Source organism: Melampsora larici-populina (assembly GCF_000204055.1).
Source record: "Melampsora larici-populina 98AG31 unplaced genomic scaffold MELLAscaffold_18, whole genome shotgun sequence".
Lineage (NCBI taxonomy): Eukaryota > Fungi > Basidiomycota > Pucciniomycetes > Pucciniales > Melampsoraceae > Melampsora > Melampsora laricis-populina.
The window spans coordinates 355,349-367,851 of NW_006768782.1; the positions used below are offsets into that span (position 1 = coordinate 355,349).

At 44.3% G+C, this 12,503-nt stretch overlaps 2 protein-coding genes across 2 annotated transcripts; both read right to left on the reverse strand.

Moving 5' to 3' along the window:
* Positions 1-1,966: 1,966 nt before the first annotated feature.
* MELLADRAFT_63150 (uncharacterized protein) lies at positions 1,967-4,192 on the reverse strand (the record flags this gene model as incomplete). Its single annotated transcript, XM_007410105.1, has 9 exons — positions 1,967-1,982; positions 2,214-2,378; positions 2,472-2,548; positions 2,648-2,671; positions 2,744-2,977; positions 3,060-3,289; positions 3,489-3,603; positions 3,691-3,759; positions 3,998-4,192. 9 exons carry the CDS (start codon positions 4,190-4,192, stop codon positions 1,967-1,969), a joined length of 1,125 nt encoding a protein of 374 aa, XP_007410167.1.
* Positions 4,193-5,454: 1,262 nt separating this feature from the next.
* MELLADRAFT_116464 (uncharacterized protein) lies at positions 5,455-11,159 on the reverse strand (the record flags this gene model as incomplete). The annotated part of the gene is made up of 5 exons (XM_007410104.1): positions 5,455-6,188; positions 6,269-6,584; positions 6,679-8,675; positions 8,796-10,930; positions 11,019-11,159. The coding sequence occupies 5 exons, from the start codon at positions 11,157-11,159 to the stop codon at positions 5,825-5,827; spliced, it is 4,953 nt and encodes a 1,650-aa protein (XP_007410166.1).
* Positions 11,160-12,503: the final 1,344 nt, after the last annotated feature.

Consider the following 12,503-nt stretch of genomic DNA (forward strand, 5'->3'; position numbering starts at 1 on the left):
TGGGTCTGCCCAGGGCCACTCTGTCACACTAAGGGCCAGGTCACAGCCCTACCTCAGCTATGTATGATCACCTGTCACATTTAGGGCCGTGACCCAACCCTGTGATTTCAGGGCTGGCCCCGGGGCCAAATTTAGCCCTGAGCACTGCCAACATATTTGCCTTGGGTTGAGAAATCTAAGGCATCATTGGATGCAAATCCTTGGATAAATCCTGTCCAAGGTTTCAATCCAAGGAAATCTTATGTGCCATAAAATTGCTCAGATCAAATCCTCAGACAAGAACTGTCTGAGGGTTTAGACCCAAGAATACCTCAGATTGAGAGAGCCGAGGTAAAAATGTTGGCAGTGGAGTGAACCCAATGACCTCTGAAAACTGCTCAGGGCCAGCCAGGCCTGGTAGAAGACTAGTGGGAAGGCATTTTTCTGGCAACAAAAGGGTTGGTGCCCGGGCAGGGTCAGCCTCCTGAGCCACCTGAAGTGCCCACAGGGCCATATGCAACTGTCATCAAGCCAAATTTGGATTCCCTGGGGTGCATACTGTCAGCTCTGTGAAAGTCATTTGGTTGGGCAGGTCCAGGTCTGGGTCACAGCCCTAGTCACATTAAGGACAACTACAATGTGACTGGACAAGCTCATAAATTTTGACTATCTTTCAAAGATCAGTAGCATCACAATGATATAATCAAGATTCAAGATTCAAGCCCAAGGCTGCCACTATACTATACTATACTATACTATACTGCACTATACTATACCACATCTGAAATATACTTGGTATGGTATAGCTTTAAACATAGTATAGTATAGTTGAAATATACTCAGTATAGCTTAAATATACTGAAGTATAGTCAGTTTTTTTTGAAAACTTGTATAGGCATCTTCCAGGATATTTGGTAAATCAAACTATACTGGCTATATTTTTCAGTATAGGATAGGTTCAACTATACTGGTATAGTTGTCCATATAGTATGAACTATACTATACCCATAGTATTATATACTACTATAGTGTAGTGGCAGCCTTGACAAGACCCTCTAACCAAGTCCCCACCAAAAAAAACTCAGCCATCTCACCAGTAATTCATGCAGCATTTAGCCCATAAACTATGTGGTCTTGTATCAGTGACTGTGGGGGAACCACCAATTGAAGGGCTCTGATGATAGCCATTTCAAATCTCTATCACCCTGTTGTGATCAGCATAAAAATAACAGCTTAATCAAGGGGTTTGTTGCACACAATAGTCCAAAACCAAAATATTTGTTTTTGACAGGTAATCAATCCACAATGATGATGTGTATATTACTTGACAGAGCCAGTAACATCATCATACATACATGCACTCGAAAGAAAAACTTTATTTAAAAGTCTTTGGAGAAAATGGTGAGATTATCAATGGAATTGATTGAAGGAGTATATATTCCATGTTTCAAATGAAATAATTATAAACTAAGCTTATATTTCTTCCATACCTCTTCTTGTGTATGTCTCAGAATCCCTTGAGCTGCGAGTCAGTGTACTGTTATACTTTCATCATGATATTTGTGTTTACATCCACTATCACCTTTGGTTTTGCATGATTGAGACTTTTCTTTTCTATTTTTTCTTTGAGCATACTGAACGGGAAGTTTGCTTTCTTCACTAGGAATTCAATACGTGATCTGGGAATTTCATTTTCATTTTCATTTTTTATTATTTTTCGAGGTCATTGTTACTTGAGGTATGATGTGGCGTAAACTGAAAGAATGTAATTCCGGTTGAATTGCATCCACCTCACCAGGGACTCTAAATAAATGTCTCAATCTTGTACGTCTAAGAAGGCTTATGTGTTTAAATAAAGTTCAGATGGCTGTTGAAGTTGAATACAAAGACTCGATTGGATTCAAAGTGTTATGATATAGTTCATAAGAGCAAGGATCAAATTGGCAAGCCAGCTTGCCGGCAGGCCGAAACAACCCCGTGCTTTTTCTTATGATGGCGTATATCTAATCAAAGTGGATAGATGATTTGTTAGTTCAAACAATTGATCTTCACCTGAAAGAAGTGCAGGTTGTGTGTAGAAGCTTTGAAGGACTAACCTTCGATTCTACAATCACAAACTGGGAGATTTACAACACAATCTGAAGTGGGATCCAGCGGAAGATCACTAGCATTGAGAAAACGTGGTAATATCAGCTCAAGACACTCTCATTATTCAAAAGCTGGAAGAAACTTACATCGTTGCGTTTGGAGGGTGACCAAATCCGCCAAATTTGTTTTGACAACTGATAGAGGCATTGGTCAAAAACTGAGTAGTGTAGCCAAATTCTTCTTCAATTACGTGAGCGTTCTCAAATTTTCTCTCCTCCTTGTCATCGGATACTCTGACAATGTTATACATCCTGATTGAGAATACAAGGTAAAGATCAGGACGGGTTCAAAAAACTGGAGAGTAAGAAGATTATTGGGCCACAAGGCGCTCCGAGATTACTTACGTTCCTTCAGGATCGCAGTATGATAACACATCATTTCCCGGTAATGCTCCATTTTTTCCATCTCCGTTACAAAGATCCTGTCATAGTTGTGAAGATTGGGTGGAGACCGAGATACAAATGGTAAATGACTGCCCATGCTGTATAATCAGCTTGCCCAGACTTCAATGTGGACTTACCGATCCGATGGTGACAAATGAATCCTTTACAAAGAATGAAATTCATGATCAGCTAAAATTAAGAGGCAGATAATTTAAGCACATAACCGAACCTACCATCGATTTGAGAATTGCTACCAATGAAAGTACAGTGGTAACATTTTTGAGTTCATCGGCCAAAAGGGGAAGAAATATTGAAGGCTCGGGGGTGATGTAGGTTCCGTTAGAAATAGCACCATAAATCCCATCGTTGGCGCTTATTCCTTTTTCAAGGGTTCCGGCGACCACTTCCGAGATTCTCCCTATCACTTGCTTTTCGTAAGCTGCGAAAGTGTTCGAGAGGTGTGCCCACTATGAACGAAGTGAAATAAACATCATTATTCATGCTCAAATTCTTGCAAATTTCGCTTCATAGGTCATGAACTCCACTAACAGATGTGAACGCGTCACGCTCAGGTCCTGGTGGGAGACGGATAGCGCCACCAGCAAATTCAAATGCTGCGGTCATAAGGTTACCACCGATGTTGAAGATATCACCAACGAGTCCTTGGAAAGAGTTGAAAAATGCCATGATATCGATAAGGAGGGTGTTGGAGACCATGAAGAAAGCTCCATTGACACTCAGATCGAGCTTAAGATGCTCAAGAGTGGCGAGATCGACCGCTGGGAAACTATGATTAGTCAGTTCTAGTCAGCCTATGCTTCAGGTTTGATTAGGGTAGATACAAGAAAGTGACCAAGCCTTCAGACTGACAGTGATGCTAGTAAGAGAGATATTGTCGCTGTGCAGAAGATCAACAACATCAGTCTCCTGGTGCACACTACATGCACCTTCTACTAAAGGACTCCAATCCTTACTCACCTTGTACGAAATTGATACCAAAGGTCAAAGCTTGGACCAAACCATTGATATGTGTATTCCACTGCTGTATGGCAAACAGAATGTACCAATCAGGTAGCCCGACAGGTTGGCAAAGCTAGAGGAACCAGAGGACAAGTTGGTGTTTTGTGAGCTCTTGCAATAGAGCAAATCATTTTGTATAGGATCATAAATTCTAACTTACTTGTCCTGCGTGGCACCGGTTTCCAACTCCACAGTCGAAACTTGGGGCGCGCTTTGATTCGGCGTACGCCTGTGTGTGTGAAGGAGGATGTGGTCAGTGAGGAATTCTTTCTGCACAACCTTGTTGCTGCAGCTTCGATATGGGCTCTCTGTTCATTCTTGTATGGCCTAGAAGATCGCAACATTCAAGACACCCTCTTCTACCTTTCATGAACACAGAGGAGGTTGCCTTGAATCGTCATTGACAACCTTGAAGTCTCTACTTCTTTTGTAGACGACAAATCTCATGGCATCATGGAGTAGCTTACCTTTACGCTCAAATTTGCCCCACCGGGATATGTTTGGAGATAGTGATCGAGTCCTAGCTTATTCCAAGTATCCTTCGTGAACGGCAAGGCTTTGCAAGAATCATTGACCGGTGCGGACGGATTCAAGGGCGGGCCAGTAGGCTGGGATTGCGAGCCTTGCCCTGACCCACCACCTCCCCCAAAGAGAGAAGACATTGAAGATGGTGACATTTGTGCATCGACGGAAAATACAAAGACGACGATGATAAGGGTGAAAAGGAATGTGGGATGCCGCATGGCGAGCGGTTCGGTCGGGTAGCCGGGGTCGAGGAACGAATGTGGGATCTCAAGGAATGAACGAAGGAAAGGTTGCGGTTTGCCAGACGAGATGAGCGTAAATCAAAACGAACCGTGACGTGAACTGATGGAGAGCGAGACTGAAGAGCCACAAGCGCCGGCAGAAAACAAAGTTATAGAAATGTCTGGGACAATCATTCCATTATGGTGCGACTGTCAAGACATATTCCCTGGACTACTTGAAACACATCAGGAGCGCACAAGAAGAAGAAGAATCGATATTCTGAGGAAGAGAGAAGAAAAGTCTAGTTAGGTCCAAACGTGTACAGTAACATGTCTGACTCTCAAACAATCTCCATTTCGCGAGCTTCAGGCGGGTGAATCAACGAAGTGTCGATGATATGGCACCGTGCTTGATTTAACATGCTGCTTGAAAGCACTCAAAGGCTTCTCATCTGACAAGTTGCCTTTGCCAAAAGATACCGATGCCCTGGATTAAATACGCTCAGCACGGGATGAATGGTATTTGTGCCGTGTTGGGTCACGAGTGTAACACCAAAATCGACAAGGGAGCAATTGTAACACAATCTGGTGGGATGCCCAGTGTGAAGAAGCTACCCCTCAAACCTGCCACAGATCCATACATATGAAACTAAAGATTCAACGTCAAGGAACATGTAGCCTGTGAGAGCGAAATTTTAAAAACCAAAAAAAGCCATTTGACCATCATTCATACCGTCCACCTCTGGGGATGAACCATGCCAATAAGCCGACTCCTACCAAGTGAGCCGAGCTTGGGAATCATGATAAACGCCGTGACGCTCGCCAAGTAGAAAAAGCATCGAGCTTGACTTGCTGTTGACAGTCATCCCCTCGTTGATATATTACGAGTAAGTCTTTTATGAGTTGAGGATGACCAGACGCCCTGGACAATGATGACAGTACGCAGGTTCCTCCCCAGCGCTAGATGAATCATGGAGCGAGTCATGATTGCAAGGATGTGAGCGTTGGAAAATCCGGGGCGCAGCATGTGTATGTAGAAAGAAGGGTAAGAAAATGAAACTTTCCATTGAAATGTGAATAGTCTCTCGGCGCTCATCATGAACCTTTTCCTTGGGTGCATGACTCAAGGCTTGGTTAACTGGGCTAGTAGCCTGTCAACCTGGTTCAAAGCCACCTCTACATGATCATCTGTCCAATCAAATTACCATTACTGTATATACATCTTGGTTTCATTGGACACTACATCTATCATCACATCAAACATTGAATGCAAGCCGCAAGGGAAGAGAAAAACCCACATCAAGACGAAGTAAAGATGATCATTATCAGGTACGAAAATTAAAAAGCCAACACATATGCTTATAGTCTTCCAGACAAAAAAAGAGAAAGAAAACTTAAGAAACTCTCGAGAAAAGAAAAAAAACAAAGAGAAGAGTTATACAAAAAGAGAATAAGATCTATAGCTTCATTTGTAAGATAAACAATCATTAGTAGTTGATAAAAAGAATAATAAGGATAACCAACACTTTTGAATCCAATTTCCTTGATTCATTCCCCCTCATCTACTTCCTGTAAGCTTTCCAAGTTACGAAAATTCGACGAAGAGGAACTAGATTGATGAGTGAGTTCTGGAGGGGTTGGTTGGCTTGTGTCATGTCCAGTTCCTGCCACCGCCATCGGACCAGTGCCACTAGTAGACCACATCAGCTCATCTTCACCACTGTTCATCATCTCTAAACATCTTGAGAGGTCTACCATCCAAGCATGATTGAGAAGTTCCGCCGCGCTGGGACGCTTGACTGGATCGAGTGTCAAAGCTTGTCGTATGAAGTCAATTCCCAATTCTGATAACTCGCTGGGATCCGGTAAAGGTGGATGTTTAGTAGCAATGCCAATATGAAACATAATCGCCCTATGAACCAGCCGGGATGTCGTCATCTATATCAGCATCTAACATAGTGATTGGGACAAGTTAAAAGAAGAAGTACGTACCATTCGTTGTCCAGATTACTCCACGGCCTTCGTCCAGTCACGCACTCCAATACCACACATCCTAAACTCCAAATGTCCATCGCCCCTGGCCTCCCAAACTCTTCACCTTTGATCACTTCCGGGCTCATGTACATTGGCGTACCCGTCAAACTGTTCATCTCCGAACCCTTAGGGTTACCCGGATCCATCATACCTTTGTTGATCATGGATTTGCTCCTTTTCGATCGAGCGGCAAGAGTTCGACTCTCTCTTGCCAAGATCTTCGCCGCGCCGAAATCGACATATTTCAGTCTGCCTTCTTTGTCCAAAAGGATGTCTACAACAACGCAACCACCAGATCAGTAAGATAGCCACACAAATGCATTATAGAAAGACAGACATGTCTGAAGCTAATATTAGTGTAAACTTACTATCAGGTTTGATATCACGATGTACGACATCCATTGAATGCAAATAATGTAATCCTTCAAGCAACTGATGAGCATACATTTGACAAATAACCTCTTCTTCTACTTTTCCATTCTCCAACAATGCAGCCAACGTTCCACCTTCGCAATACTCTTGAAAGATATAAACCTTATCTCGATGAACCTCGATTCCAAAGTATTCGACAATATTAGGATGCCGAAGAAGTGACATGATATTCATCTCATCTCGAATCTGATCGACCAATTTAGGAGCAGTAGAAATGTCCTGAAGTTTGATCTCCTTCACTGCCATCACATCGCCAGTATCCAAATTGACAGCGAGATAAACTTGTCCGAATGTTCCACCACCCACGAATCGACCTTGCTGCCAGCGTATGGAGATATTGGATGTAGATGACGCAAGGAACAGTAGACCACGATTATCGGTAGCATTGTGATCTAACTCTTGTCCGGCTAATCCAAGTGATGCCAACTTCTCGTGCCGAGCCGCATCTAATGCAGCCAAGGGCCCTCGCCCTCGCTCTCGCCTCTCTCTCAGGCTAGACATAGCCGAATTGAGGCCAGCGTTACTCGTCGCATTACCCTGATCTTGAACCCCTTCAGAGGCCGTCAAAGACCAATCTCTACCTTTCATATGAGCCATCTTTGTCTCTAATCTCCACTTCATCTCTTGCCTTTGCGCCTCTAATCGTTCTTTCTGTTGCTTGGCTTCTGCTTTGCTTCTGGCGCCTAGTACATCGAAATGTGATATTAACAATGACATACATCGAGCTACCTTTGATCTCAATCGTACAAATTGTTCTTCTGTCAGCTCAAGGATCATGTCATCCTTAGTCTTCTCCATCACAAACTCTAAAGCATTGACAGCAGCCCTAAAAGTCTTGAGATCATCAGTCTTGCAGTCATCCGAAACAAAGGTGATCCATTTGATTCCGAATTGGATCAATAGAGCAGTATACCGTTCGCGAATAGCCTTCTCCATGTATCTCATGCTGCGCTCAGACAATTCGGCTGCGAAGCTGAAGTACGCTGTAAGCAGAGGCTCGGATCCAGGCACCTGTTTGACTGCTTGGATAATTCGATCTACACTCTTTATCACCGTTTCACTCATTCGATAACTAGCGCGTTTGATCTTTTTGATCTCTCGATTGACTCGGAAAAGATGAGCTTTCTGATCCACCACCGTAAGGGCTCGAAAGGCGGGAAAAGTGCCCAAGAAAGCGGATTTAGCGAGATAGAGGTGTTGACCAGGCCCATCCGCCACCAGCCGGACTCGATGATCTCGTACATCCAATTCCACCCTTGGCAAATCGATGTTCATCACTTGACCGGTCCACATGAATGGATCTCGTGGAGATAAGATCAGAATATAATGAGGATAGATGACTTTGGGTGTGTGATTCGACTCATGTCCCAATTCCTCCTCGTCGTCATTTGATGGTTCGTTGACCGCTGGTTCAGCCGATGCGACAGTATCCTCGGCTGGTACAGGCTCATTAGATGGAGGCGGTGGGGATGGGGCCAGGAGAGGTGAAGGTGGAGACGATTTGTTATTCCTCGTTGCTGGTGGCTCATAATCAGGCTGAGTTTGAATATGGAAGCACTTTGATAATAATTCTGAGACAATGTCTGGGCGTTGACTTAAAGACGGAGATCCGACTAAGTAGATACCATCACGTTCAAAGTTACCAGTGTAGATCAAGAAATGATTAGTCTCATTTAAGCCACCGACAAACAAACTCAGATCGATTGCGCTTTTTTCTAAAGCATACTCAGCCGAGTTTTCAAAGCGGCTAAGAATTGTTCGACTGAATCGTAAGACTTTACGATGGCGCTGACGTAGAGATGAGAGGATGAGATCATTCCATCGGATAAGTTCGGGAATATTGACCTTTCTTGCGCTTAACCTTTTTTCTAGGATGACTAGATTTGCATCAAAGAAATGATGAACACGGGACATGAGCCGATGTGTCAGAGTACTGAGTAATATAATTTCAATTATAGTCAGAACAAGACGAAGGATCCCTTCATGATTGGCTTCTCAATTACCCACTCGACTCATCGGAGGATAAGGAGAAGAAAGCATATTAAAGACTGACCTATAATGTTCACCTAGGAGTACGTCTCCACCTTGGATCTCAGCTACAGCAGACTTCAAAAAGCTCCATTCGCCTTCAACGATTTCTGTATCTTTAGAGTCCAAAGTCTTATTACTTCCGGTCAGAATATGTGTATCCAATAGTCTAAAGAAAAACTTGAGTGCCTGTGTCAAAGTTTCGTCAAACGCGCGACGATCTGCATCTGGAAGACACATATCCCAATTTGGCTCTTGATCCATAATTTTCATCCATGATTTCTTGACGGCGGTGGCGTGAGTTAAACCGGTTCTGAAGTCGTCTGTGAGTTGTTGCAGTAGTACCAATGATAATTCAGATAAATCACTCTTCAGTAGTTTAGCGTTTTGCAATCGTATTCTTAAGACCTCTTGCATCAAAGATGGAGCAAAGTTGGCCAAGATGATCAAGTCATCGCGATAAGACGGAAGCCTCAATTTCTCGAAAGCCTTTGCAAACTTGATCATCGTCTCCTTCGCACGAACAATGAGCGTATTGAGTGAATCAAATGTGTTTTCAGCAAAAAGACGATTAAGTGAACCTTCCTGTAGGATTCGCTCGACAAAAGTCGAAGGTTCAAGGAGCTGTTTGGTTGGTCTGAAGGAGGTAAGCTGGCCGTTGGCCATCTCGTAATGTGAAAACTGGGATAAGTTCGGATCAGCTGAATGGATTGTGACAGCCGCATTGGACGACGACGACGACAGCGGAGGAGATGACGGATTGATGCCTTCCAGCTTATCACTGCTCATGAATTTCTGCAAGATTCCAATCTGCATTCTCAATCCACGATGATTGTTATCCCAAGAGCGAAGAGTCTCCAATTTTGACACGAAATCCGCTTCCCTCCACGCCGGCCGCTCCCTCCACATGAACTTGTTAGATGGGTATAAAGATTCACACCAATCGACGCGGTTTAAGAGGGATTGGACTAATCTTATAGCCTCGTCTCTTGGGGTTGCAAATGGTACTTTGAAGTTATGTACATCCTCCAATACATGATCCATCTGTAACCTGGCACCTTCTAAGCAGCGCTGCTCGTCGGGTACAGTGCGACAGCGTAGATAAGCCCTAAGACCAACCCAAATGTCGGACATTCTTGAGGCATCCTGCTGTCTGATCGTAGCTTCCTTGCCACCCGATACTTCAGATATCCGAGTTTTCTCAGTCCTCAAGACCTCACCAGTTAAGACGTTCGTTAACATATCCTGCCATTCGAATCGTTCCCGCTCTTCAGGCCTGAGGTCATTATGAGAATGTCCGACGGTACTTGAAGGTGAGTGCTGGCCTCCTAGATCGATGTAGCCACTTCCGCCACTGTCATCATCTGTGAATCGACGTGCGGAGATATCATAAGCAGTGACACCTTTCAGCTCCTTGAATTGGAGAATCCGACGCCGTATGGTACTTGCCATCCGTCCAGGTGTATGTGGAGGCTGAGATGTATATGGACCATTAGGTTGCGATGAGTCAGGTGGTGCAGAAAGATGGTTACCATCTTCCGGCCAGTAGTGATGGGCCCAGCGTTGATCAGCTTCGCCCTCATCACCGTCCTCGCCTTCAAAGTCATCTACATCACTGCCACTATCTGCTTCATCACCAGCGCCGAACCCATAGGATGGACCGCTAGGTTCTTCCGCTTCGGGAGTTTTGTTTTTGAGAATTGAAGGTATCATTTTCAGTTGAGGACCACGGGTGTAGGGGGAACCAGAATGCCGGGATGTGTTAGAGTGATTCGAGCCGTTGCGAGAAGTAAATGAAGGATTGAGCGTGGCAGAGGGGTGAGGATGTATGGCAGATGATGGTGATCGGTGCTGTCGACGAGAAGTGGGTGAAGAATGAGAGGATGAGATGCTTAGTGGCTTATTACGGATCTGGACACTGCTTCGGCTGCTGCTACCACTACTACTACTATCAATGTCCGAGATGGGTGGCGAGCATGAGTGGGAGAGATGCTGGGACGAGTTACGGTGGAGAAGGTTGCTTCCAAGTTGCGAGCCGAAGCTTGAGTCGGTGGTGGAGGGGCTGGATGATCGCCCGGATTCACTCCTTTTACGGTGATGACTGCGCCCGTTCAAGTGAGATGGATTTCCAATTGGTGATTGCGGGCGAACGCCAACGAGCTGAGTTGAGTTCGATCGAGTGATGAGATGAGCTTGATAAGTATGAGGGATAGTGGTAGTATGTAAATCTGAAAGGAGTGCTACTCACCGATGAAGATGAATCACCTTCGCTCCCTGGGCTCTCCTCATCTAATAGCGCTCCACTACTAGTCACGGCGTTATTCGGTCCAGAATCACCTCGCTCTGAGCCCCGATACACAGGCGAATGCACGAATTCAACCCTCGGCATCGTCTTTCACTTCGCTCGGCCTCGGTTCCAAGTCGTTTGCAGATCGCTTAAAACTGTATCTATCCGCAGCAGTTGGATAGGTTGATTGACCCAAGGACTTGCGCTTAATTCTTGACTTCGCCCCCGTAGCAAGTGATCGTTAAAGTCGTAGAGGATGACGGGGTGAGGAAGTGTTGGCAGTGAAGTTAATGGTCTGTTCTTAGAATATGATGGTGATGATGATGATGATGATGCTAATGATAAGAATATTAATTGTTGATGATATAGATGATAGGAAAGAAAGTCAAAAGTCAAGAGGGCGGTAAAGAAACAACATTCAAGTGAATGTTCAACAGCTTTTTCTGAGACAAATCATTTCATTTTGCCACCTACAATTGCCAGCCATCCTTTCTCCATCGTGACTATCAACATTATCTCACTCTAGTTGATAATTCAATTTGTAAAGCTGAGCTACCGAAGACCATAAAACCAACACATTTCAAGAGCTAGCCAACTTTACCATCATCGACCATCATAGACTGGCAACTTTGTCCTTGTGCAAAATTAGATAGGAGAACCCCGACTAGACATCCTCATCGACCGGCTTTGAGAGACTTATCCAGCCGCCGCTCTACGGTGTATTCACGCATGCATAATCTAGATTTCTGTGTTGGATCAGGAAAAAATTGGTTGATTGAGAATTTATTCTCACCAATCAAGATATCAAACTGGTGATTTGGTACATCCTCGATTTGCATCTCAGTTGAAACCTCAGGCCAAGTGCTTGGTTGGATGATCATTTTGACATCGTGTTATTCATTCAGTTTCATTCGCGATTCAAAGGCCCCAGTTGACCATCTCTTTCCTGTACTACTAAAGTGAAGAGGCCATCTCAACAGCTGGAAGGCTGGAGAAAGGAATTGCAAACAAGTCTCAACTGGCATGATCACTCGTATAAGATTGACTTTCATTGTTATTGAAAATTGTTGTGGTCTCACAATCCACCCTCATGAGGCATTCATGGACTGGGAAACATCATTCGCAATAGAACCACTTGCTGTCCATCTCCTTCTGCAAACCAGGTGTGATGTGGTGCTCTGAAACACCAACACAGGTACCCGCGTTTTGTTCCCCATTTTGCCGTGAACAAAAACCTCGTTGTACTTGAAAGTGGTTCAAGTTGAAAGATTCGGGGTTTAAAATCTGAGGCATAAAGATCTGTAGCAGAGGTACAGCCAACCGGGCGCTAGAACACAATAAAGAGTATGCTCCGGAAGCGGTGGAATGTTGATCAAACGGTTACATCAAGACAAATATCAATTGCCAGAAAGTTCTATGAGAATCGATTGCACGCGTGAACCGATA